This window comes from Chiloscyllium plagiosum, chromosome 27 (assembly GCF_004010195.1).
Source record: "Chiloscyllium plagiosum isolate BGI_BamShark_2017 chromosome 27, ASM401019v2, whole genome shotgun sequence".
Classification (NCBI taxonomy): domain Eukaryota; kingdom Metazoa; phylum Chordata; class Chondrichthyes; order Orectolobiformes; family Hemiscylliidae; genus Chiloscyllium; species Chiloscyllium plagiosum.
In genome coordinates this window covers 24,974,821-24,999,759 of record NC_057736.1, presented here as the reverse complement: position 1 = coordinate 24,999,759, position 24,939 = coordinate 24,974,821, and the positions used below count along the sequence as shown (strand labels likewise).

General features: G+C 39.6%; 1 protein-coding gene across 6 annotated transcripts in view; it reads left to right on the top strand.

Annotated features, from left to right (window-relative positions):
• The window catches only part of LOC122563664 (dyslexia-associated protein KIAA0319-like protein), a 110,288-nt gene that overhangs the window by 33,964 nt on the left and 51,385 nt on the right, over positions 1-24,939 (top strand). For all 6 annotated transcript variants that reach the window (XM_043717703.1, XM_043717700.1, XM_043717701.1 and 3 more), the window contains 5 exons: positions 924-1,025; positions 9,042-9,139; positions 13,366-13,453; positions 18,548-18,640; positions 19,427-19,559. In XM_043717703.1, the coding sequence (XP_043573638.1) occupies positions 924-1,025; positions 9,042-9,139; positions 13,366-13,453; positions 18,548-18,640; positions 19,427-19,559 (514 nt within the window). The remainder of the gene's footprint in view (positions 1-923; positions 1,026-9,041; positions 9,140-13,365; positions 13,454-18,547; positions 18,641-19,426; positions 19,560-24,939) is intronic.

Genomic DNA, 24,939 nt, shown 5'->3' with positions numbered 1-24,939 from the left:
ATCTTATTAAATGGTGTTTCAGGTTAGAGGATCAATGCAAGTGTTGAACCACATATATAATGTTCTCAACTTTGCACATTTGTTTTTGAGGTGAATACAATTCTGATAAACAATGCAGCCTTGTTTAAACCCTTTTAATGATTGATTTAAGGGCTCTGTTTATAAATTAGTGTGTTGTTTCTTATACCTGTATAATGCCATATATTTTTTTTTTCATTTTGTTGTCTCTATCTCTGCTTTGCTATTCTCAAAATCATTCAAGAGCAATGAGCTTTTCAATGGTGATTGGTGTCCAAATCTGTTAAGAATAACAACTCTGAAAAAATATTTACCTGAGTAAGGGATAGTCGTCATCAAGGAGAAATAATGGTACATTTATTAATTCTCCAGAAAGATCAAACCCCATGTCCTTCATTATTGTTTTATTGGATTGAGTGTGACATAGATGAAGGCACTTATCTGGATCACACCCAGAATGCAGAATTACAATGATCATAATTAGTTTACCAACTAGTATGAAAGGCAAATTTACTTGGTGAGAACAGAAATTTAAAATGACAGCTCATTAAATGATTTAAAAATGGTACAAGCCTGTATAATTGGACAATTGAGTGAGTGATTAAAACATGAACTTGATATTTAACAATATTCCTTGATATTTAATTCATGGATTGTCTGTAAAGGAATTAGCTGGATACATTTCTCATTCATTGAATTTACGTTGACTCACTCAATAAACAGAGATTATTAATGGAAACTTTAGGAAGGTTATCTATTGAATGGATAGAATAGAAAACATGCTAATATTTTCAGCATACCAAGGACAATCATTATTCAGTGTGCTGATTTGGAGTTGAATAGTTAGTTGATGTAAGAAGTTTGTTTGGTTCTCTGTATGTTAAAACATTTTTCTTCTGTGTTAGTGATGAAAGAATTGGTTGTTTCTGCTGGAGACAGTGTGGAGATCACTCTGCCAAAGAATGAGGTTGAACTGAATGCATATGTGTTACCAGAAACATCTAAAGGTAAGAATTGGATCTCTGGTTCTTGCAAAAGGAATTAAAGCACTTAGTGTGTTGGTATCCTATATGTCTCTTATTATTCAAATGATTCATATCTCGTTTGCTTTGAACTTCTGTAATGCTGAAGCACTTCTTCCATTAATCTTTCAAGACTGATCTTTAATAAACGTTATCTTCAAGGATGCACCCTAATGTGGTTGATAAAAGGTCACACTTCTTAACTTCTTCAGTCCAGAATGTTTGGGCCAAGGGCTTTGCTGGATTTTGAAATTTTCTAGCTTATGCACTAACATTAGAATGTCTAACCACAGCTGAGCCAGATATAAGTACTGTGACATGTAACAGTTCATAAAACGTCATAAAGCACACATTAAATCTTTGAAAACTAGTTTTATGTTGTGCTGTACTTTTCATAACTACCACGGTTTTAAGGGGTGGGCGACTGATACTGGCCTTGCCACCACTGTCCACATCCCATGAAAGAAGAATGAAAGCTATATTAAATGTGCATTTTAAATATTTGCCTTTGTTTTACATATCAATTGTATAGTTTACAAACTGTTTAGATGCAATTCCAAAATATAACCTGCACTCAGCATCTAAGGCAGTTAGTGTTCTAAAGTAAATGTATTTTGATGTATTCAAATGGTCATCAAATGAATTAACACCCTCGCATGGACATGGACTTATCGAGCTGAATGACTTATTTCTGTGTTATAAATACTATTGAAGTTTCCTCCATTTAAATGTTGGGAAGACCACAGACCCAGTTGAATATCCATTACTGACTCTGTTCATGAGTTACTGACTACATCCCACTACTCAACAGGTTGAACCAAGTTGTTCATAACCTTGGTGTTGTATGTAATGATCTGTGACCATTTATCTGCAGCAGTACTCTGAACTTGCCAGCTCCTGATACTGTCCTATGTGCTTTTGTTTCCTTTTGAATTGATCATTCTAAAGCACTCCTGGTGAGCCTCCATCTTTCACCTTCAACAATGTAAATTCTGCAACTATTCTGCCTGTAACCTCATTCACTTGGAGTATGCTCACCAATCTTCCACTTCATTCTCTGACCAACATTGGCTCCCAGTTAAACAACCCTTCAATTTTCAATTTATCAAATACCTCTGTAACCTTTTTGTTCACTATAATAAAATCCTCCAGCTTCATAACCTTTATCTCAGAACTCTCTAATTTTCTCGAAATATGTTTACCTCTTTCACACACTGAACATAAAGTTGAATTTCTTCTCAAAATTTGATGCATCTGTGGTCATGTGGTTTTGATTGACAAATGTGGGGACCTGATTGAACAATGGTAACCAAGTTATTTCATGAATCAGTCACCAACTTTTAATTTGGCTATATTATTATAGTCATCATTTAAATATTATTTATGTTGGTATTAATGCGCAAACATTTTTATATAGTTTATAAAACCTGTTAAACCCCAAGAAGTCATTCGCTTCAAAAAGTCTAACAACTGCTTTTTTTCATTTTAGGAGTTAGATATTTTGGCACTTCACCATTAAAATGTTTTGCTGTTGGATCTCTTAAGAGAGTCATAGGCTTCAAGTCATACAACATGAAATATGACCCTTAGGTCCAACTCATCCATGCCAACCAAATTTCCCAAACAAAACTAGTCCCATTTGCCTGCATTCAGCCCATATTCTCCTAAGCCTTTCCTGTTCATGTACTTATCCAAATGTCCTATAAATGTTGTAACTGTTACTGCATCTCCCAATTACTCTGGCAGTTCATTCCACATATAAACTACCTTCTGTGTGGAAAAAGTTGCCCTTTTTTAAATCTTTCTCCTCTCCCCTTCAATTTTTGCCCTCTTGTTTTGAACACCCCAACCTGATGGAAAAGACCTTTTGCTATTTAGCTTATCTATGCCCCTCATCATGTTGTAATCCTCTATAATGTCACCCTTCAACCACCTCTGGAAACAGTCCCAGCTTATCCAGCCTTTTCTTATGACTTAAACTATCTGGTCGTCGTAACAGCACGGTGGCTCAGTGGTTAGCACTGCTGCCTCCCAGCACCAGGGACCTAGGTTTGATTCCAGCCTTGGCCGACTGTGTGGAGTTTGCACATTTTCCCCATGTCTGCGTGGGTTTCCTCCGGGTGCTCCAGTTTCCTCCACAGTCCAAAGATGTGCAGGTCAGGTGAATTGGCCAATGCTAAATTGCCCATAGTGTTAGGTGCGTTAGAGGGAAATGGGTCTGAGTGGGTTACTCTTCAGAGGGTCGGTGTGGACTTGTTGGGCCTAAGGGCCTGTTTCTACACTAGGGAATCTAATGGAATCAAACAACTTTCAATGAACTGTGTACCTGAGCCTTTAAATCTTTCTGATCAACAATACTTCCCAGGGCTCTAACATTAACTGTCTAAGTCCTGCCCTAGTTCATCTTACTAACTTATAACATTCTGCATTTACCTGAATTAAACTTCAGCTGCTCCTGCTTGGCCCAGTGGCCCAATTGATCAAGATCCCTTTGTAATCTTAGATAACCTTCCTCTGTCTACTTTACCACCAATTTTGGTGTTATCCATCAACTTAGTAGCCCTACCTTCTGCATTCTCATCCAAATCATTTATTTATATATACATATATTATATATATATATGACGAACAACAGTGAACCCAGCACTGACCCCTGTGGAACGTTGCTGGTCACAGGCTTCCTGTCTTAAAAAAAACCTTCCACTGCCCTCTGTGTCCAACGGTCAAGCCAGTCCTTGCATCCCATTAGCAAGTTCTCCCTGAATCCCATGTGATCCAACTCCCTTAATCAGTCTACCATGCGAAACCTTGTCAAAGGCCTTACTGAAGTCCATGTAAATAATATTCACTGCTCTGCTGTCATCTATCTTCTTGGTCAATTCTTCAAAAAACTCAATCAAGTTTGTGAGATACAATTCCCCACACACAAAGCCATGTTGACTATCCATGCTTCTCCAAATGTACGTAGATCCTGTCTCTCCGAATCCCCTCCCACCACTGATGTCAGACTCACCTGTCTATAGCTCCCAGGCTTCTCCTTGCAGCCTATGTTAAATAAAGGCACATGAGCCACTCTAGTCTTCTGGTACCTCACCCATGGTTGTAGATGATACAGATATCTCTGCAAGAGCCCCATGATTTCTTCCCTAGCTTCCCACAATGTCCTAGAAATCGATGGGTGGCAATTTATGATGTGGAGTACAATTAGGATGCTGTTCAGAAGTAGTGAGAATGAAGTTCTTGCACTCTGGAGTAAATCCTGAGATTCTTTTTGTGTAATTCATTGTCCTCATCTAATGATTTATAAACAATACAATTTTTTAGACTTATTTTTAACCTGCCACTAGCTTTTGAATATCATTTGATTGTGTGCTATATGCAAAAATCATAGTTTTGAAGCCTGGTGCTTTTTGTTGTGAAGTATACAGAATTTTGTTTTCCATCTTTATTGTTGTTAGATTCTTTAATGAAGAATATTTATAAAACTAAAGGACAAATGTTGCCCATTACAGATGGAGACAGGAAAATCTGTTCTGGAAAAGAGGAAAATGGCAGAAAAACTAGAGGAAGAGTTTAGAGTGATATTGGCTAAATGCTGGTACATAGGACTAGATATCTGATTGACATGGATGAGTTAGATCAAATGGGTCTGTTTCTGTGCTGTACATCTCTACAATTCTGAGTCTTTCTTTACAAAAGTAACCAAGGTACTTCAGTAACTTTGAAAGTGAAAGAAATTAGTCTTAGTAAAGAGAGTAGTTGAAAAGTTTACAAGATTGAAGGTTGTTAAATTCCCTGGATCAAATGAACTACTTTGTAGAGTGTTGAAGGAGGTGACGTTCAAGATGATGAGTGCATTGGCAGTTATCTACCAAAATACTATAGATTCTGGCAAGCTTGCTGCAGACTGGAAAGTAACAATAATAACCCCACTATGTAAGAAGGGAGGGAGAATGGATAACTACAGATTTGTTACTTTGTGAGTAATGGGGAATATTTTAGAATCTCTTACAGAGGATGCGATAACTGAGCCCTTAAACAAGAATGGTGAAATTGGGTTGAGGCAACATGGATTTATCCAAGGAAAATCATGTTTGATCAAGTTGTTGGAATTTCTTTTGAGGATGTTACTGTGACATTGATAAAGGAGAGGCAAAAAAGTTTCAGGAGAATTTTAATAAGACACACCACAGCAAGTCAACAAAGAAAATTTGTATGCATGGGATGAGCAGTAGTGTGTTGACACAGATTGTGATTTTGTGACCAAGTGAGGTGTGATTGGTACCTCTTTTTAGTCCTCTCTTGGTCCATCACAACAACTTGCACATTGGGCTCATGTTTCAGTTAAAACATAATTCATTAAATGCAAATTAAGGAGCCAAAGCACAAGGTTTTCTTTAATGAAAGGCAAATTTTATTGACTGCTACCTTCTAGGAAAATCAATAACCAGTCCATATCAAATATGTGCAAATACGGGTAGAAAGGAGGAGGGTTAGAGTGTTGATATAAGCTGGAAGGTAAAGGCAGTTGCGCCCTCAAGTTCATCGAGATATTCCTTGAGATATTAGATTTTAAACTGGAGTCCAACTGGTGTTCAGTTGTTCTGTTTCTCCAGTAGTTGTGGTGAAGTTGTAACATTTGAGTTCTCTGTGAACAGTTGTTGTTCCAAGTTGCTTTTACACAGAGCAGTGACTTTTGAGGTTGATATATCTCCCAAAACATAACTTTACAGTGCAGATGTAAAACCGGATGCAAATTCCTTGATACTGATTTCATTGTCTGGTTTTGTTTTTCCATGCAATGGTAATTTCAATTTTGGCAAGTTTTGAACGTCTCACTCTTGTATCAAGCTTGTCTCAATTTATGGTCAGCTTGGTATTTGTAGCTATGAAAAGTCAATTTAGTCCATGAAGATCTCCGGTACTAAAATCAGATGATTGAAGTTGAATAGTGAACAACCTTTATCATTGCAAATTAATAAATAGGAAACTGAGAGCAGGGGTAAATGGATCATTCTCAAGATGGTACATGCGTGATATTGCAAAGCTCAGTGCGAGGTCCACAGCTGTTCACCATCTTAAATGATTTGGACATGGAGATCATTGTTATGTTACAAGCTTGTTGATGACATAAACTAGGTGAAAATGTAAGCTTTGTAGAGAATGTAAAGAGGCTTTAGGGAAACTTGGGCTAAGTGAATGAGCATGAACATGGCAAATGGAATATAACATGAATAAGTGTGAAGTTATCTAATTTGGTAGAAAAAACAAACACAGAATGTTACTTAAATAGTGAGAGATAGGGAAGTGCTGGTAACTAAAGGGATGTCCATTGTCCTTTTTCATGAGCTATTAAAAAACAGCATGTGGTTAGGCAGGCAGTTGTATTGTTGGCCGATGTTACAAGTGGATTTGAGTACAGAAGAAAAGATATTGTGATATAATTATATAGACCTGGGATAAGATCACATCTTGGTCATCTTATCTAAGGAAGCACTACTTGTCGTTGAGAGAATGTATTAGAGGTTCTCCAGATGAACCTTTGTAATGGCAGAATTGTCTTCTGAGGAATGATTTGAGGAAATTGGTTATGTAATCTCTAAAATTTCAAATAATAAGAAGCGATCTCAATGAAACTCATGAAGTTACTACAGAGTGGGACAGAGGGATGTAGATAAAATGTTTCTCCTGGTGACTTCTCCTAGAATAAGCCCACAAATTATAGCAGTAGAATTTGGCCTTTTGGTTTATCGGCTTTGCTCTGCCATCTGATAATCCTGAACTTCCCTTTCCTGCCTTTGCCCAAAACCTTAGATTCTTAGTCATTAAGAGAATCAATGTCAGCTTTGAATATGCCTGATGACCCACGCCTGACAGCCCTTTTGCAGTAAAGAATTCAACAGGTTCATCACACTCTGAAAGAAGAACGTTTTCTTCATCTCTGTCTTAAATGGTCAACTCCTTACTCTGAGATTGTGCCCTGTGGTCCTAGACTGTCTCATGAAGAAATCAACCTGTTTGATTCTACTACCAGTATCTTTTATATGTTTCAAAAAGGTCTCTTCAAGTCCAAGCTATTTAACATCTCCTCAAAACAAAATCTCCCCAGACCCAGGGTCAACCTAATGAACTGATTCTGGATTGCGTCCAATGCCATGATATCTTTAAGGGGCCCAAAGCAAGTAGATAAGTTGTGGAGTAATTAGTGCCTAGTATAATTTTAGCCAGACCTCTGTACTTTTATACCTCATTTCTTTTGAAATAAGACCAACTATCCTTTTGCCTTTCTTCTTAGCTGTTGAGCTTTGATACTAGCATTTTATGATTCATGCACTAGAAACCACAAATCTCCCTGTGTTGCAGCTTTCTGCAGTTTTCCCCATTTAAATAATATTCAACTTTTTTTACTTCTGACAAAATACACAACCTCTCACTTTACCACATTGTATTGTATCTGCCAAGTTTTCACCCACTCACTTACCCTGTCTTTATCCCGCTGTACAATTCCTGGTATCATCCTCATGACTTAGCTTCACATTACTTTTGCTTCTTCCGCAAACCTGGCCTCTTTACCTCTTCATCCAGGTTACCAATATATTTTGTAAATAATTGTGGCCCCAACAATAAACGCTGTGGCACTCACCCTGTTAGTTTGCTACCCTGAAAATGTACCCTTTATCCCAATTGGCTATCCTTGCTAGTATTTTACCCCAAATATCATGGGCTTTTATCTTAAGAAGCCTTACATGTGATACTTACATAATGTCTTTTGGAAATCCAAGTATATTACATCTACTGATTCCCCTTTTTCTACCCTATTTGTTGCTTCTTCAAAGAACTATAATAAACTTGTATAGCATGAATTCCTCTTCATGAAACTCTCCTGGGCTATGTGTTTCTTAATGCCATTGTTACATCCTTTATAATATTCTAATATTTCCCAATGCCACTTAAAAACAGGTAACTATAGGCTAGTTAGCTTGTTTTCCTTTTTTGATTAAGAAGAAAAGTTATTTCAGACTTGGATGAGGAGGAACGTCTTCATTCAGAGGTTAATGTTTTGTTTGCAATTCTCTATCCCAGATGACTGTCTAAGCACATTCAGAACAGAAATAGATGGATGTTTGGTGACTAATGATATGAAGGAGTCTACAGATAGTGTGGGAAAGTGGCATTGAGGCACATGATCAGTAATGACATATAAGTAGGCTCTTTGGGCTGAATTGGTTGCTCTTGTATTCATTATTAGTGAGATTTGTATTGTTTAGACTTTACAAAGTAGTTTTACCTCTGAGGAATGAAGAAAAACTGTTGCCTTTCTTTTAAGAAATTATGTGAAATATAAGTATTTTCAATATAGTCAGTTCTGCAATAATGCGGCCATTCCATTCTTGTGTAATCCCGTGTTATAAGAAAATCGAATAATAGCTGCAGCATTTAAACTAATGATGCCAGAATCATGTTATAACCAATACACTTTAGAAACAGTGTCCCCGATTCGGCAATTGTGTTATAGTGAATTTGTGTTAACTAAACACGCAATAGAGCAGAATGATGTGTACTCATTGAATATGCTGACTCTTTTTAGGAATTTATTGGTGTCATACAGCTTCTTATGCTGTGTTTGTCTTCCAAATGTAATTTGACCAAAACTAGCTTGAGAACAGCCGACGAGCTGCCTGAATATAAAACTTCCCAAATTAGCTACTTATACAAAAAAAACATGAAATTCTAAGGCCAGTCTGACAATTCTAGTATAACCAACTCAGTTGGTCTGTAGCAGACATCATCTGAGGAGTACCTTGATGAGGCTTGAAAATATCAACTGCTCCATGGGTTGGAATACTCTTAAATAACAGCAATGGGAATGTTCACAATATTGAAAGCATTTCCTTTACATTTTCAAGTGTATATAATTTTGCCCTTAAGGAATTACTGTTGCAGCAAGAACTAGCTTTAAATATAACACGGCTTTAATTCTGCCTTGTTCATATTTTCAAGGATCGAGCTATAAATATGATTGGCAACTAAGCACCCACCCACAGGACTATATGGGACAGATGGAGGGCCAACACTCAAAGACTCTGAAACTTTCCAGTGTAAGTGGATGAAATAATTAATGACTTAAGTAACATAGTTGTTATTGTAATTACTGAATTGTTCAGTGGTTTCTTCCTTAATGTTTTAGATCAGGAACATTAGTGAATAGATTGCTCCAAAACTGACAGTGATATGAATGAACGCAGTATTAGATTACTTAGTGTGGAAACAGGCCCGTCGGCCCAACACGTCCACACCGACCCGCCGAAGCGCAATCCACCCAGACCCATTCCCCTACATTTCACCCCTTCACCTAACACTACGGGCAATTTAGCATGGCCAATTCACCTAACCTGCACATTTTTGGACTGTGGGAGGAAACCGGAGCACCTGGAGGAAACCCGTGCAGACACGGGAAGAATGTGCAAACTCCACACAGACAGTTGCCTGAGGCGGGAATTGAACCCGGGTCTCTGGCGCTGTGAGGCAACAGTGCTAGCCACTGTGCCGCCCACATTGTTGTACAAGGCAATTTTGTTTTGTTTTGATGCAAGTTATTAGCAATTAGATATCTCCTATCAGTAACCAATTTGGAAATATCTAGTTTCAGGGTATTAGTCCTTTTCATGACCAAATCTTGAACATTTTCTCGACGTGATTTATGTTATTTAAGTAATGACTTAAAAGAAGTAGGCCCAGGTTTTCCCATGATGGCAACCTTTATGTCAGAAGACTTCAGAGGACCTAAGCCGTGTCCTCAAATTCAGCATTTTCTATTTTCATGGGAGCATTTAGTTCACATATTTGCTGTTAATGAGGCATTTGGAAATTTGAATGATTAGCTATTTACAGTCAAATCAGATTTTGGACTGCCTGGTGTTTAGAACCCAGAGTGTAGAGATTAGCTCAGTAAGACAGATCTTTCTCAGTGCAACCCTCTGGAGAGTTGAGGTGTTATCATGGTCATGGTGTCAGACCACCTTAAGGTGGGAGTCAGATAACCCTTGGTAGGGGGAGGGTATCAAGCATCCTCTGGATTTGTGGTCAGGTGCACTTTAGGATTGTTGATTGTCAAGAAGATTGTGTCTCTCAAATGCACAAACCCCTTAGGGTTGTCCAGCTTGCCAAGATCTATTGAGAAGCATCACGACGTGCTTGATGAATAAGTGTTTTTTTCTGATTTGAGTGTAGCCTGCAATATAGAACTTCAAGTAATAGAAATTTATTTTTCTCCTCCTGTGCACAAGTACTTGTGGATAACTTGATGGTTGACCTGATAGGGGGAGGTAGACATTAAGTTGGCATTAGGGGTATAGAGTCATAGACATGTACAGCATGGAAGCAGACCCTTCGGTCCAATCTGACCAGATATCCCAACCCAATCTAGTCCCACCTGCCAGGACCTGGCCCATATCCCTCCAAACCCTTTCTAATCATATACCCATCCTAATGCCTCTTAAATGTTGCAATTGTACCAGCCTCCACCACTTCCTCTGGCAGCTCATTCCATACACATACCACCCTCTGTGTGAAAAAGTTGCCCCTTAAGTTTCTTTTATATCTTTCCCCTCTCACCCGAAACCTATGCCCTCTAGATCTGGACTCCCCCACCCCAAGGAAAAGACTTTGTCTATGTATCCTATCCTTGCCCCTCATAATTTTGTAAACCTCTGTGAGGTCACCCCTCAGCCTCCGATGCTCCAGGGAAAACAGACCCAGCCTGTTCAGCCTCTCCCTGTAGCTCAAATCCTCTAATCCTGGCAACACTCTTGTAAATCTTTTCTGAATCCTTTCAAGTTTCACAACAGCTTTCCGATAGGAAGGAGACCAGAATTGCATGCAATATTCCAACAGTGGCCTAACCAATGTCCTGTACAGCCGCAACATTACCTCCCAACTCTTGTAATCAATACTCTGATCAATAAAGGAAACCATACGAAACGCCTTCTTCACTATCCTATCTACCTGCGACTCCACTTTCAAGGAGCTATGAACCTGCACTCCAAGGTCTCTTTGTTCAGCAACACACCCTAGGACCTTACTATTAAGTGTATAAGTCCTGCTAAGATTTGCTTTTCCAAAATGCAGCACCTTGCATTTATCTGAATTAAACTCTATTTGCCACTTCAGCCCACTGGCCCATCTGGTCAAGGTCCTGTTGTAACCTCCTTCACTTTCCACTACACCTCCAATTTTGGTGTAAGAGATGGATCGAGGGCCACGAGAGTATTAGGAGCTGTGGGGGTTGGATAAAGGATTAAGGGTGGAAAGTGGCATGTGCTAAAATGGATGGGACATGGGGTGAGGGAGAAACGAAGGCCGGAAAAAGGTTTTTAAAAGATTTTTGCCCAGCTAACCTTGGGATCTGGCAGCCTCCTCAGCTCCTTTGAGATTGCCCAGGTGCATTCTCAACCAATCTGACTCCCAGTATCCAACAATGAAGATTTCATGGTAATGCCATCTGGTTGGGAAATATGGTGTTAAAACTGAATTGTTCAGTTGCTGAGTTCATGAGTACAGTGAACGCTGTTTCATGCAATATTGATGTTGTCATGACTTCGTGCTGCAGTGCAGATGTCTATGGCTTCCTTAAGCAGTTCATGGATGGAAAAGTTAGCAATGTCAAATGAGCACATGGATACTACATGGCTATTGATATGCAAGTCCTGTTATGGTCTTTGCAAATGCTATGGAATTCTCCACCATGTAAGTGGAAAGCTTACTCAATACTGGTTGTAGCAATTCACCCAACCACTTGGCCACTTCACGTTGTGCTGAATCATTTATAAAGGCTTACAACACCAAAACAGGCCCTTCGGCCCAACTCGTCGATGCCAACCAGGTTTCTTAAACTGATTTAGCCACATTTGATTGTGTTTGGCCCATTTCCCTGTCAACCTTTCCTATCCATGTATCTGTCCAAACGTCAGTCATGGATAAGATTGTATATACATATGTGTGGATACAGTGAGCTCTGAGGACAAACCCAATCATATATGTCGTCTGGCACCTCATTGCTGTTGCGCAAATGCAGCATGTTTCTAAATAAGGCTGTCAAGTCATGATGAGAGGCAGATCCAATGGATACAAATTTGAAATGGTCATTAAGGATGCTGTGCATTTTGTTGATTGTAGTCATGATTGTTTTGAATAACTACTCCAATTGTTTTATTAGATTTTTGGATACTTGTGTCCTTGAGGCTTCACAGGCTGCCAGGCATTCACAACACATACAGAGATTGGGCATGTAGTTTGGAATCCTGCATTATGCATGTGCTGGATCAGCTAGGCGTGTCTTTATGGACTCACTGTATTCAGTAGACACTGGTTTGGGTCAGGCTAGCTAGATTGAACCCAGTTTAAACGCAGCAAATTCTTTTCCAATTTGATGTGAACTGATGGAACACCAAGGCTGGAGCCATACAGAAGGACAAAATTCTCACTTTCAGACAGTTCGTGATCGGAGAGCTTTACTACGTTTATTGGCAGTTTTTCATTGCGTTGCCAGAAACTTCACTGAAATGCGTTTATGGCAGGTACATTGTAACCAAGTTCTGGTTATGGTGCAGCCATCTATTGAAACAATGTAGCAGCATTAACAGCTCAAATAGAAAAGTAATCTGTGTTTGTTTACTACTCTATTATTTGCATGGGTTTATGACATTTTTTGAGATTTATTTGTACAACTCTAATACTTTAAAACAATTAGTTTCTTCTGCTTATGTTTGTAAATCTGACTTTTCATTCCAGCAAACTTGAGATATTAACCTTAGGTATGTAAAGTGTAGGAGTTATCTGATGTCTCAGAATCTGTATTTAAATAGTACAATATAATATTCTAGCTGCAGAATAACCTTTTGGGAATGCACAGTCAAAAATGCTGAGGCTAGAGGATTGACTGACTGACTGACTGAGATGGGAAAGTATAAATGTGGCAAGTGAGAGGATCTGTTTCATCTATTCCCAAGCAATCTGCTTTACTGTGTTAAAAGTTTCAGTATTGACTCGTGTTGGGAGTAATTTGTTTCTGGTGTTTTCTGATTGGTGCAAGGATAAATCCACAATTTTAAAGGCTGATGCATTGTTGGAAAACAATAGGGAGGTAATGCGGTTTAAGTTTGATATTCATAATTCCGATATGCTATGTATGCAGTATATTCTATCCTATTCTGAAGCAAAATGTTTTGTTTTATATGATGGAAAAAATGTTAAATATAATTTTAGTGCAACTCCAATGTTTATGCAGTGTATGGCATTGTAACTTAAATGTGTTTGAATTTTTCAGCTCTCGATTGGTTTCTACATGTTTAAAGTAATTGTTCAAGGGGACAATGCATATGGAGAAGGATCAGTGAATGTTACTGTCAAACCAGGTTGGTATTTGTGGTTTTAAATATGACCAAGAATAGGAGGAGGTAGAAAATCAGGACAAAAAAATTCTAGAAAGCTCAAGTGTATGTGAAAATGCCAGGATTTACCTACTGACTGTGCAATCTCTCGGGTGGGCTTGCATAGATTAGAAGTGAAATTTTTGAATACAGATGAAAGTAAATTGAGATACTCAATTGAGTAAACAATTTTGTTCAATCTTATGGCTGTTTTAAAATGTGTGAAATATCCTTGCTTTCAGAATGTGCTTTTTGTTTTGGTCTAGAATCGTGTCATCGAGATTGCAATTTTTAGTCTGAAAGCAATGTAAGAACAAATGTCCAAATGTTGCCACATGCTGTAAGCTGATAATCTTTCCTTATTTAAAGTATCATTACAGTTGGTAAGTGAACAATATGTATTGATTGCATAAGTTCACTTTCTGGATGGCATTTTGTTGCAATTTCAAGTTGATTTCATTGAGAAGGCAGATTGGTTATGGGAGACTTTAACCGTCTTTTTTCTTGGTAGTTTGTTTTTTAAGAGGCAATACATTCCATTGCACGCTGTCTAGATTTATCATCATGTAGTCTCTCGTACCAAGTCTAGTAGAATTTGAGACCATTTTATATTTCTGTCATCTGGAAGCAATTCATGTCAATGATTTTACATGATAAACACCTGTGACCACATCTATAATGGAAAAATCTGTCATGTAACTATACCTATTTAACAAATATTGACTCCACTGACACAAGGTTACAATGTCATAGAGTCATACAGCATGAAAACAGACCCTTCAGTCCAACTCGTACATGCTGACCAGGTTTCCGAAACTGATCTAGTCCCACTTGCCTGCATTTGATCCATATTTCTCTAAACCTTTCCTATTCACGTACCTATCCAAATGTCTTTTAAACCTTGTCATTATACCCACGTCTACTACTTCCTTTAGCAGATCATTCCAGATGTACATCACCCTCTGTGAAAATATTGCCCCTCGGGTCCCTTTTAAATTTTTCTGCTCTCACCTTAAACCTATGCCCACTAGTTTTGGACTACCCTATCCTTGGCTATTCACTCTATCCATGCCTCTCATGATTTTATAAACCTTGGTAAGGTCACCCCTTAGCCTTCAACACTCCAGGGAGAAAAGTCCCAGTTTATACACCCTCTCCATAAAACTCAAATCCTCCAGTCTTGGTAACATAGTTATAAATATTTTCAACACCATTTCCAGTTTAATAACATCCTTCCTATGGCAGGATGACCAGAAATGGACACAGAACTCCAAAGTGGCCTCCCCAATGTCTTATACAGCCACAACTTGATGTCCCAACTTCTGTAGTAAGTGTCAAATGCCTTCACCACCCTGTCCAGCTGTGATTCCCAAGGTCTGTCTGTTTGACTGCACTTCCCATGGCCCTATGGTTAACTGTACATCCTGTCCCCACATTTAACGGGAGAAGCATAACTCTCTACTAACTGCCATCTCTGCCCCTTTAACAATTAGCGCACTTAGACTTGCCTAAAGCTGGCACCATTTGTTCACTCCCAGCATTTGCACACACTTGCTGCTTATAAATGTGGAAAATTTAGTTTGTCTTACCAAAATATAAGACCTCACATTTACATTTATCTAATTAAACTTCATCTGCCACATCTCAGCCCATTGGCCCATCTGATCAAGATCCCATTTTACTCTCCGATAACCTCCTTCACTGGCACAAGGGAGGCAACACACCATCCTGGAGTGTCATTAACCAGAATACCTGTTGAGCCCTGACTGGAGTGTGCCCCCTATCACAATTGCTTGCTTGGACCTTGACATACCCTGCTTAACAGCAGAGCCAGCCCCGGTGCCCAAGACCTGGTTGTTACTGTTCTTTTCCTTTGAAGCTATCCATTCACTGCAAAAGTTTCCAAAAGGTACACTTGTTTGAGAGAGGATTAGCCACAGGAGATACCTGCACAACCTAGCATCCACCGATCTACCTGCAGTGTGTCCACCTCCCTGAATCGTTCATCTATCACACGCTCTGCCTTCTGTATTCTCCTCAGCCTCTCAATTGATCCAAACAGTCTGATAGGAGCCAGAGCCAAACACACTTCCTGCCAGCATAGTCACCAGGGACAGTCAACTGCTTTCCTTTCTCCCACATCTGACAGGAGGAACATAACTCTCTACTAACTGCCATCTCTTCCCCTTTAACAATTAGCGCACTTAGACTTGCCTAAAGCTGCCACCATTTGTTCAATCCCAGCATTTGCACACACTCGTTGCTTATAAATGTGGAAAAAGGAGTTTCTAACATCTTGTATGTTTAGACAAGAATTTTCTGAATAATATTAATAAATTTCTAATCGGGCTGATTGAATGTCCTTTTTTTTTTAAACAAAAAGGAATAGCATTGACTTCATATTGAAAGATCAAGTCCAAAGAATGGAATTGATGGAAGAAAGGAACAGAACCATTTCTAAAACTTGTTTATGGATTGTGTGGATACGGCTGACACTATTTTAAGTTTAACAGAGTGGCGTGAAGACCAGGGGATCAAAGCAACAGAATTTTTTCATTTCAAAATACTAAATTATTAAACACTACGGAGCTTTCTAAAAATACATAAATGACGCCAGGCAGCGTAAATGGGATATTATTCCAAAATAGAGTAATGTGTTTTAGCCTCAGCTGCATTTGCTTTGTTATGAGAGCTGGGAGTACAGGCTTTCATGAGAGGCTAATATGTTTCGACACATGAGGAAAAAGCCAAGGGAACAAAAGCTGATGCAATGATAGTCATGGAGAAAGTACATAAAATTGTCCTCATGTTTAACATCCAAGTTTTCCTGCTTATTAATTAGTCATTTCTGCCTTTGGTTTCAACAATTAAAAACTACTTGCATGAATTATTTTTGTGAGTTCTGATTCTCTATTCCTCAAACTGATTATGATGGTTCACTGTGTTGCATGAGTAACTGCTAGCGAAGGGTTACTAGCAACTTTCAGCAGTGGCATTAGTGCAGTTAAACGTAGAATTCAGAAAGTTAATGAACGAGTTACGCTCCTCCTTATGGTGCTTGGTCCACCAAGGATAATAATCAAAAAAATGAAAAGGTATGAATTTGTAGTACAATATAATACCAAACATACCAAAGAAATTGGGGCTTATCCATAAGAGTGTGTGAATTTTTAACTGAATAATACACCTGAATTACGATCAAATAACATCTATAGCAGTGATAATTAACTTTACCAACTTTAGAGAGTCATTTTCGCAGATGTAATCATTTATTGGAGTTTTACGAGACCTTTTCTTTCTACTTTTATTTATCCTAAACTCCTCTCTCTCTCTTCCCTTTGTTTTATTTTCTGTACATGATTTCAAATTGGATTAAGGTGTATCTTTTGCCTAGCTCTTTAAGGATACTTGAATCAGATTGTATAAGGAACCACACCATTTCTTGCCACAGAAACCGAGAAGATAGGAGCAAGAGGAGCACATCCAAAACTCACTTGCTACATCATTCATTATCATGGCTGATCATCTAGCCCAATGCTCAAATGCCTCCTCCCAAAGTCCTTGATCCCTTGAGCTACAAGAGCAATATCTACTACCTTCCTGAAAAACATGTTTTCGTCTCAACCACTTGTGTGGTCATGAATTTCTCAGGCTCACCACTCTGGTTGAAGAAATTCCTCCTCATCTCAGTTTGAAAAGGTTTACCCCTTATCCTTAAACCATCACCCCAGGTTCTTGACTTAACGACCATCGGGAATGTCCTTCCTGCATCTAACCTGTCTGGTCCTGATTGTGTCTCATTCTGTCACGATCTTCCAAATGCTGTGCTATCAAATCCTTGTGAATAGACTGTAGCATCTTGTTCACTACCGGTGTCAGACTCCCTTGTCTGTAATTCTGTTTTCTATCTACCCCCTTTTTTAAATCGTGGGGTGACATTAGTTACCCTCCAGTCTGTAGGAAGTGTTCAGGAATCTAAAGAACTTAGATGAACACAAACGCATCCACCCTTTCCAGGGCAACTTCCTTAAGTACTCTGGCATGTAAATTATCAGGCCCTAGGGATTTACTAGCCTTCAATCATATGAATTTTTCCAACACCATTTCAACAATAAGGCAGATCTGTTTCCGTTCCTCCCTGTTCACATGGATCGTAGATCTCCTGTAGAGAATGCTTTGCTTTGGCTCTCTCTCAATTTAGAGGCTTTGAGATTAGTGCAAGAGCAAAAGTCCACAAAGTCTACAGAAAACTGCAAATGCAATGTTCAGTTTGTCATTGACTGCTGAATCTACGCCATTGTGACAAAGATGAAATCATGTCTGTTTCTTTTGAATTTTTGAAGTTGTGCACCTGTAGTTTTCAAACATAAATCCATTTAATTTTATTTTTGGGTTTATTCTTGGAATATGAACAACACTGGCAAGGTCAGCACTTATTGCCTATCCCTTATTGGACTCAAGTAGGTATTGAGTATGGCATTGTGCATATTGCCTTGTCACTTGAATAGTTCTAAAATTAGTTTATATTTGGAATACTGAGAAATATGATTCTTTACTTACTTGCATTCTAAGTCTTTGAAGGTTATCAAGAAATCTAGGTTTGTTGCATTGTTCAAGCTATGTTGACAATTGTCAATGCTACATAATTTGGAGATGCTGGTGTTGGACTGGGGTGTTCAAAGTTAAAAATCACACAACCCCAGATTATAGTCCAACAGGTTTAATTGGAAGCACACTAGCTTTCGGAGTGTCGCTGCTTCATCAGGTGATAGTGAAGGGCTCAATCCTAACACACAAAATTTATAGCAAAAATTTGCAGTGTGATGTAGCTGAAATTGTACATTGAAAAATTGATTGTCTGTTGAGTCTTTCATCTGTTTGAATACCGTGATAGTTTCACTTCTTTAATGTGTAAATCACAAAACCTTATTTTTTAAAAGTTGCATTCTCAGGTTAGCTGTTAACAATGAGTGATAGCTAGACAATATGTTGATGAGTGATTAAGGTTTTGTGGTTGTTGTTTCAGCAAATTAAACTACTTTTTTTTTTAAAAGAAATGATAACTGGTTTATTTTACAGCACCTCGTGTCAATCAATTTCCAGTGGCTATTGTATCTCCAAAATTCCAAGAGATCTCACTGCCTACAACATCTACTTTTATTGATGGAAGCCGTAAGTTTTATAGATTGACTTAATATAGTACAGATGCTGTATTTGGTGATAGAATTTTGCAAAAGCTTTTCTTTTTCAAATCTTGAAATTTGCAAATAAACCTCCTACCACCTGGCAGGACAAGGATAGTAGATGCACCCACCTCCAAGTTCTCCTCTGCGTGCTATCCTGCTGGGAGCTGTGATGCTGTTTCTTCACTGTTATTTTGGTCCAGGTTCTGAAATTCTGTTCCAAGTAGCATTGTGGGTGTTTGTACATCCCAAGGACCACAGTTCAAGAAGGCAACCAATTACCACTTTCTCTGGGCAATTGGGGATAGTAAATCAATGCTGACCAAACCCACTTGCCATGAATGAATTCTTAATAATTCAATGTAAGAGTTGAGTCATCTGAATCTTGTGTTGCTTTAAACATTGTTTTACTATTAATAAAAGTAAATTAGATAGCGGTTAGCAAAGTGTTATGTGAGAAACATTACACCTTCAAATATGCCTTCAGATGACAATAACCAGTGGGTTGACATTGTAACATTCAGCATTTATATGTGAATAATTACAGCTTATTTCTTGCTTTCTCGAAAATTTTACTTTGAACTTTTTGGTTCAAAGGATTTGCTTAATGACCTATCTGCTCGGATCAGTGTTGCAATTAACTGTTTTTCTGGAATTGCTGTTAAACTTCATTTGTATGTTACTGTGTTTTATAATGTGTTGCAGTACTATTAAGAAGTTTTGCCATAATGCAGCTGTCAAACTAAAGTACAAATAAATACTGTTCTATTTCCAGAAAGTACTGATGATGATAAAATTGTAAGTTACCAATGGGAGGAGGAGAAGGGTCCTTTGCGAGAAGAGAAAGTATCTGCAAACACACCGATCCTGAAACTGATTAACTTGGTTCCAGGCAATTACACATTCAGGTACACAAAAATGTAACTAGGCCTGTGTGCGTGGAATAGATGAAGATGGTTAGTATAAATTACTCACTCTCACTGATGTGGAACACTATATCTGATGTGTGCTTCAAACACTAGCTCTGGCAAATAAGAGATTTTCTTTTCCCAACATTGGCTGTTTGATTTTATTCTTGATTTCTGGCACTTTTGTCTGACAACATCCAGTTAAACAGGAAGTACTGCAATATTTGCCAAATTTAGGTGTGTCAGAGTGATCTGAAATTGTACTGAATGTATTTCTCCATTTGCTTATATAATTGCACCTCAGGCATTGCTTTAAATTTCATTGTGTATTTTGTTTTTACTACTTTTACTCCTTTATTGTATCCAATCCTGATTTTGATTCAATAGCCAGAGATTGGCAGGCAGCGTACTTTCTGTGCCGGTTTTACATTATGTACCTGTACTTAAACTGCAGCTTTGGAAGATTTGTATAGCACTGTTTGAAGAGTTGCTCTGTATTTGAGTAGTTGGCTTTGAGGACTCATTATGTGAGGACTACAGATGCAAACCTATAATCTAGTGTGTGATTAACTTGTCAACTGAAGTTTTTCCATAGAATAATTACATTGGATGTATTTATTCATGTAAAAATATATCTGAATGATGTAAACCTGAGTCAACCAGAATTCTGTCATATTGTTTCTAATCCTGTCATCCCTAGGAAACGCAAGAATCGTAAATAGATCAGTAATGGGATGCTGTTAATGAATTTCAGTTGCTCTGTGTTCTTAACAAAACTGTTTTATTTTCAATCTGGACAAGAGGTCACAAAATGGCATTTATTGTCTGTTCTTTGATTAACCAGAGATATACTGCAATCCTTATCATGTTTGTGTCTGCCTGGTGATAGACAACTGTGTGGCTTATTAAAGGATCAACCATATAGCATTGGAATCACAGAAGAAAGATCGGGTAGAGATGGAGATTTCAAAACTTTAAATTATGGGATTTGGGATTCCTAATAATCAGCACACTGTACCTGTCATGGCTGGGGGAAGAAAGTAATGGGCTTAAGTATGCAGAACCAAGAATGAATGAATGGATGTACTCTGATAGGAGAATCTGTTGAATAATCATCAATAGATTAATTATGTGAACAAAGCTGACAACTGACTGCTTTGTCATTGTTATTTTTACACACTCACAATTTGAAGTTCACTAATGGGTCAAAATATGGATTCTGCTAATGTAATCAGGTGAAATGAACTACAATAATAAACTGAGATTAGTTTGGTGCTGGAAAAGCACAGCAGGTCAGCCAGCATCTGAGGAGCAGGAAAATCGACGTTTCGGGCAAAAGCCCTTCATCAGGAATGAGGCTGGGAGCCTCGGGTCAAGAGATAAATGGAAGGGGGATGGGGCTGGGGAGAAGGTAGCTGAGAGTGGAATAGGTGGATGGAGGTGGGGATGAAGGTGATAGGCCTGAGAGGAGAGTGGAGTGGATAGGTGGGAAGGAAGATTGACAGATTGGACAGGTCATGAGGATGGTGCTGAGCTGGAAGGTTGAAACTGGGGTAAGATGAGGGAGGGGATATGAGGAAACTGGTGAAGTCCACATTGATGCCATGAGGTTGAAGGGTCCAGAGGCGGAAGATGAGGCGTTCTTCCTCCAGGCTTCGGGTGATAAGAGAGTGGTGGTGGAGGAGGCCCAGGACCTGCATGTCCTCAGCAGAGTGGGAGGGAGAGTTGCAATGTTCAGCCATGGGTGGGGTTTATTGGTGCGGTGTCCCGAAGAGGTTTTCTGAAGCGCTCTGCGAGAAGGCATCCGGTCTCCCAATGTAGAGGAGACTGTATAGGGAGCAACAGACACAGTAAATGACATTTGTGGAGGTGCAGGTGAAACTTCAATGGATGTGGAAGGCTCCTTTGGGGCTTTGGATGGAGGTGATGTGGGAGGTGTGGGCGCAGGTTTTGCAATTCCTGCGGTGGCAGGGGAAGGTGTCAGGAGGGGAGAGTGGGTTGTTAGGGGGCATGGACCTGACCAGGTAGTTGCGGAGGGAATGGTCTTTACAGAAAGCAGACAGGGGTGAGGAGGGAAATATATCTCTGGTGGTGGGGTTAGTTTGTAGCTGGTGGAAATGGCAGAGGATGGTGCGATGAATGCAGAGATTGGTGGGGTAGAAGGTGAGGACTGTGGGGGTGTTCCCTTATTTCCATATTCTCCATCTCTGCTGCATCTGCTCCCAGGAGGACTAGTTCCACCACAAAACACACAAGATGGCCTCCTTCTTTAAAGTTAAAAATCACACAACACCATGTTATAGTCCAACAGGTTTAATTGAAAGCACTAGCTTTCAGAGCGCTGCTCCTTCATCAGATTTTTAACTTTGTACACCCCAGTCCAATGCCGGCATCTCCAAATCCTTCTTTAAAGACCGCAATTTCCCCTCCGACGTGGTTGGTGATGCCCTCCAGCGCATCTCATCCACGTCCCGCACCTCTGCTGTCCTTCCCCACCCTTCCAACTGCAGTCGGGACAGAACACCCTGGTCCTCACCTTCCACCCCATCAACCTCCACATACATCACATTACCCTCTGCCATTTCTGCCAGCTACAAACTGACCCCATCACCAGAGATATATTTCCCTCCCCACCTCTCTCCGCTTTCCGTAAAGACCGTTCTCTCCGCAATCACCTGGTCATATCCATACCCCCTAACAATCCACCCTCCCTTCCTGGCACCTTCCCCTGCCACTGCAGGAATTGCAAAACCTGCGCCCACACTTCCCTAATCACCTCCGTCCAAGGCCCCAAAGGAGCCTTCCACATCTATTTAAGTTTCACTCTCTCATCCACCCATGACATTTACTGTAGCCATTGCTCCTGATGCGGTCTCCTCTACGTTGGGGAGACCTGACACCTACTCGCAGAGCGCTTCAGAGAAACATCTCCGGGACACCTGCACTAATCAACCCCACCTGTGGCTAAATATTTCAACTTCCCCTCACACTCTGCCAAGGACATGCAGGTCCTGGGACTCCTCCATCACCACTCCCTAACCACCCAATGTCTGCAGGTAAAACGCCTCATCTTCCACCTCCTGAACCTTTCAACCCTATGGCATCAATGTGGACTTTACCAGTTTCCTCATTTTCCCCTCCCCTAACCTTACCCTAGTTTCAACCTTCTAGCTCAGCACCATCCTCATGACCTGCCCCATCTGTCAATCTTCCTTCCCACCTATCCACTTCATCCTCCACTTTGACCTATCACCTTCACTCCCACCTTCATCCACCTATTGCACTCTCAGCTACCTCCCCCACCCCCTTCCCATTTATCTCCCAGCCCCATTCCTGATGAAGGTCTTTTGCCCGAATCTCTGATTTTCCTGCTTCTCGGATGCTGCCTGACCTGCTGCGCTTTTCCAGCACCACCCTAATCTTGACTCTGATCTCCAGCATCTGCAGTCCTCACTGTCGCCTACAATAATAAACTGAACCAGTAAAGTAAAATTGTTAATTGATAGCACACAGCTTGTGGAAATTTAGCCTTAATTTGACTTTTGATCAGCCAGTCATCATCTATATGAAAATTACTGCTGAATAATTTTATTTGGTATTGTTGCATATAGTTGGCGTTCCCAGATCTGTTAATTTACCTCAGCATCAATTAACTGCTTTCTCAGAAAATAGTCCCAGTAATGCAGTAAAGTTTAACCTGTTTGCTAGCTCACTGTTTTTTGTGATGAAGTATTATTATTTCCTAGTCTGGAAATATCTGGCTGAAAACTCAAAACTCTGGCAATGTTTGTGCAAAACTTTCACCCAGATTAAAACAACTGCCTTTCCTTTTCACATTTCAGTGAAGTTTCAAGGTAGATCAAAAATCAATATTGTAGCAAATAATACAAGTGTGTGCAAAGCTAATGGTCCCAAAATTCAAAATTGTCTTTAAAAAAAAAAAATCAATTTGAGCTTTTGGTATTGTGATTTCACCAGTAAAGCACTCATTAGATACTAATGGATGAGGAAGCCTTCTGGATTACTTAACTTTCAAAACAATGGTTGTTTTTTACATGAAACGGGGACAAAAAGCTTTGTTACTTAAAACTGAATATAGAATTCAGTTGGCTTTTAGGAATGGAGAATCATCACACAAGGACTTCAAGACCTCAATCAGTGGCTGTTTTAAAAAATACATTCTATCCTCTGTGTAGAATCCTTCAATTTTATGTCATTACAGGGTTTTTAAAAAAAAAAGAAAACTATATTGAAGTTGGATAATTGAAAGTATTTGAAACAGTTCAGGTGAAGGAACTGGCAAATGCAGAACATATGTACTTCACTGTTGAGAGAAAAGAATTGTGTAGGAAATATGAAAATGAGATAAGGCTGAGGATTAATATTGCAGTTTAACTAACACAAACTGGAGAGTGGAAAAATGGGGAAAGAAACAGGACAGTCATCCCCTGGAATTCATTCTGTCATTCAGTAAAATTATGCTAATCTGCACCCCAATCCATTGACCTGCCTTTAATCCAAATATTTATACTTGGCTAACAAAAGTGTCTCAGTGTCAGTGTTGAAAGTTTTTCTTTGCCCATAATCCAGTCTTTTGGGAGAGAGCATTCCAGATTTTGACAAAATTATGAAAGGAAACAGACAGCAGAGTGGCTCAGTGGTTAGCACTGCTGCCTCAGTGCCAGGGAACTGGGTTCAATTCCACCCTTGGATGATTTTCTGTGTGGAGTTTGCACATTCTCCCTATATTTGCACAGGTTTCCTTAGGGCGCTCCAGTTTCCTCCCACAGTCCAAGGATATGCAGGCTAGGTGGATTAGCAAGGGGAAATGCAGAGTTACAGGGATAGGGTATGGGTGGGAATGCTTTTTGGAGATTCTAAGTCATAGAGTCATAGAGATGTACAGCATGGAAACAGACCCTTCGGACCAACATGTCCATGCCGATCAGATATCCCAACCCAATCCAGTCCCACTTGCCAGCACCCGGCCCATATCCCTCCAAACCCTTCTTATTCATATACCCATCCAAATGCCTCATAAATGTTGCAATTGTACCAGCCTCCACCACTTCCTCTGGCAACTCATTCCATATGCGTACCACCTTCTGCATGAAAAAGTTGCCCCTTAGGTTTCTTTTGTATCTTTCCCCTCTCACCCTAAACCTATGCCCTCTAGTTCTGGACTCCCCGGTCCCAGGGAAAAGACTTTTTGTCTGTTTATCCTATCCATGTCCCTCAATTTTGTAAACCTCTATAAGGTCACCTCTCAGCCTCCGACGCTCCAGGGAAAAAAGCCCCAGCCTGTTCAGCCTCTCCCTGTAGCTCAAATCCTCCAACCCTGGCAACATCCTTGTAAATCTTTTCTGAACCCTTTCAAGTT